Below are 2,649 nucleotides of genomic sequence, written 5' to 3'. Positions count from 1 at the left end.
ATCTAGAACGTCGGTATAAACATTTGTGCTGTTTATTTAGGCCATGCTTGAACAAGTTGTCTCCACAGCTGGAAAAAACAGTCATACATTATTTAATATTAACAACCCCAAATCTTATCAAATTTTTGAACTTTATCAACATCGGATAGATAACCTCGGTGAACATTAGTAGCCATGGAACTTAACTGTCAATTAAGATTAACTCAAACATGAAAAACTGGCCTTAATCTGTTTCTATGGTGATTGGTGGCAATGTTTGCAAAAGTACCTATACGCTCGGAAATGAGACATTCGACTAATATTTGATAGTCTGTTAACCGCACATCCTCTAAATATGGAAAAACCGCCGAGCAGGTGAATATCTTAAAGCAAATAAGATAAGGATGTCACAAACTATCTCAAACTGTTGACGACCCTGTGCTGCTAATAAAAGCAGAGTCTTCTTGCCATTCCACGCATTAGTTAACATGGCGACCAGGGTTATCATTTTTCTTTGCACATACGCGGTAGCAGTACTAACACAAAGTGTCTATTTTCAACCTTCTGGTAAGTTCCCATCTTGACAATGCGACGGACTATACGACCGAAACATCTTAGGATATTATTGGAGAGAATTTTCAAACGGACAGATCCCATCCGATGCAGTTGCCGGAGGTAGAGATAGAGCTGGTAACCCAACTTATATCGGACAAGTTTACGGACTAGATCTTGAGCTATTACCCGCCACTATAATACGCGGTTCGCCAAATGCCACCAGTACCAGGCACGTTTCTGCCATACAAACTGATAAAAATATTAAGGTAAGTTATACGATACCAAAAACACCTTTGGGGGTAACATATTTCGCCTATTCATAGATACTATGCAGTAATGAACAACATAAGTTTAGATGGATTCCAACAACAGTAGGAGAGACATACAAATTGGCTAACTGTCACTTAGTCAATGGCGGTTCCGAAGTTAATTATTTTCTGCACATTGGACGTGTATATTATCAATCTGAAGTGATTATTGGAAAGGTTAATACTGATAGACCACAGGCTCAAGGTTTAGCCATACCATATAATGGGCTTCCGGTAATTTTTGTGTCTTATCAAATTTTAGCGTTTGACTGTCAGGGTTTGTGAATTGAAATATACTTACATAAGTAGTGCTTTTGGCTCAAAAAGTTGCTTTGTCGCATAAAACTATGTCAATATTTGATTATATTAGTTAAACTAGAGTTTAATTAGATAGCAGTTACGATTAGTATTCTAAAATATAATTACGTCAATGTCCATTTGGCTATTACTCCAGTAGAATAATATTAAGTAATTCGTTAAATGCAATCATTTAGTCCTCAGACGAAAAGGTTATCTAACGATACCCCTAAAACTTTAGACTTCATTTGACTTATTTTCTTAAAGGGAAAGGTTACACGTCACCCTTAAAATGTGAATGTGAATGAAATAGATTATCATTGAGTTAATTGTTTAAGGGCAGAAGTTAGTTAGCAATATCTTTTAACTTTATTTCTGTATCAATTATGGGATGTAACATTTAACCCTAGGATAGCTTAAGGTAGTCATAAATAGGAATGCATGGGAAACAAAATACAAGTACTACTATAGACTTCGGTCTGGTAACTACTCATAGCATCGTAATATTATTCTAAGCTTAATTCTTGTTCAATTCATGTGATTGTGAAATAATAATAAAAAAAGTTATTTTAAGTTTAATTTTTTGTTCCCCAAACGTAATTATATTTAAACATATAATACTTGAGAGGTACATTTTTTTCAATTTGAAAGAAAATGTGAAGGACGTGTACGTTGTTATCAACTGTATTTGTGAACTAATACGGATCTGATAATAAAATAAATGGGAGATGGCAAAATTCGTTCCGAAAGCTTAAAATTGAGAAACGTCACACCATTTTGTTGTGGAGCTTATGGTGAACATGATCCATCGCTATATACCTACGTATAAAGGATGGTTTCGGTGTTTTGAAACTGTATATGGCAAAAGGAATACGGAAAACCACCAAAAAGGTGGAATTAAAGACAACTTCTAGAACGATTGAGCTTTAGCCAACAAGCCGTTTCCACAGAATCAGAGGTAAATCATCAATCAATGTGTTGGAAGCTCATTTGAGAAGATCCATCCATGGTGCTTACTCATCAAAATTTTCTCATTTCCAGCGTTCCGATATACGAAATAGTAAAAGAATGGCTCGATGAAAGGCTGTGACAGAAGAAGAAGGTCGTTACCGGCGTAGATCCATAAATCGGCCAACAAATGGGAAAGATGTGTAGCTGGCAACAGAGCACGCATTCAACAAAGTACACACAAAAACCCTAACTAGGGAACACTTCATCATCATAGCGTTGATGGATATATTTCAACCTGAAGATCAGATTCGTAGTTAACTATGGTCACTCTGGAAATAATAAAGTTGGTGCCTCATTTTGACGATTTTTACGTGGATTTATGAAACATACATTCATAAATAGTGAAGAGGATGCTTTTCAATATTTTATGTCTAGAACAGATTTTGTAGTAGGTAATTGTGTGTATCTATGGCAACTTACAATTTTTTCGATTAAGAGGAAGACAGAAAGACAGAAACAGAGAATTATTTATTTATTGTCCCTCTTGTTCTGGGCCTTC

General features: G+C 35.5%; 1 protein-coding gene across 1 annotated transcript; it reads left to right on the top strand.

The window, feature by feature from the left end:
- The first annotated feature begins 385 nt into the window (after nt 1-385).
- Nucleotides 386-1,350, top strand: LOC116175157. The gene is made up of 3 exons (XM_031493272.1): nt 386-546; nt 598-800; nt 858-1,350. Exons 1-3 carry the CDS (start codon nt 468-470, stop codon nt 1,125-1,127), a joined length of 552 nt encoding a protein of 183 aa, XP_031349132.1. The 5' UTR covers nt 386-467; the 3' UTR covers nt 1,128-1,350.
- Nucleotides 1,351-2,649: the final 1,299 nt, after the last annotated feature.

Source organism: Photinus pyralis, unplaced genomic scaffold, assembly GCF_008802855.1.
Source record: "Photinus pyralis isolate 1611_PpyrPB1 unplaced genomic scaffold, Ppyr1.3 Ppyr1.4_LG6, whole genome shotgun sequence".
NCBI lineage: Eukaryota > Metazoa > Arthropoda > Insecta > Coleoptera > Lampyridae > Photinus > Photinus pyralis.
Note: the sequence above shows the minus strand (reverse complement) of the source record. Positions and strands in the feature narration are given on the sequence as shown.

What these genes read in the sequence shown, in the direction of transcription:
- LOC116175157 (XM_031493272.1), top strand. Translation starts at nt 468, where the DNA reads ATGGCGACCAGGGTTATCATTTTTCTTTGCACATACGCGGTAGCAGTA. An exon ending in TGTCTATTTTCAACCTTCTG is followed by an intron (nt 547 to 597) that starts GTAAGTTCCCAT and finishes GAAACATCTTAG; the next exon opens with GATATTATTGGAGAGAATTT. An exon ending in AAACTGATAAAAATATTAAG is followed by an intron (nt 801 to 857) that starts GTAAGTTATACG and finishes GCCTATTCATAG; the next exon opens with ATACTATGCAGTAATGAACA.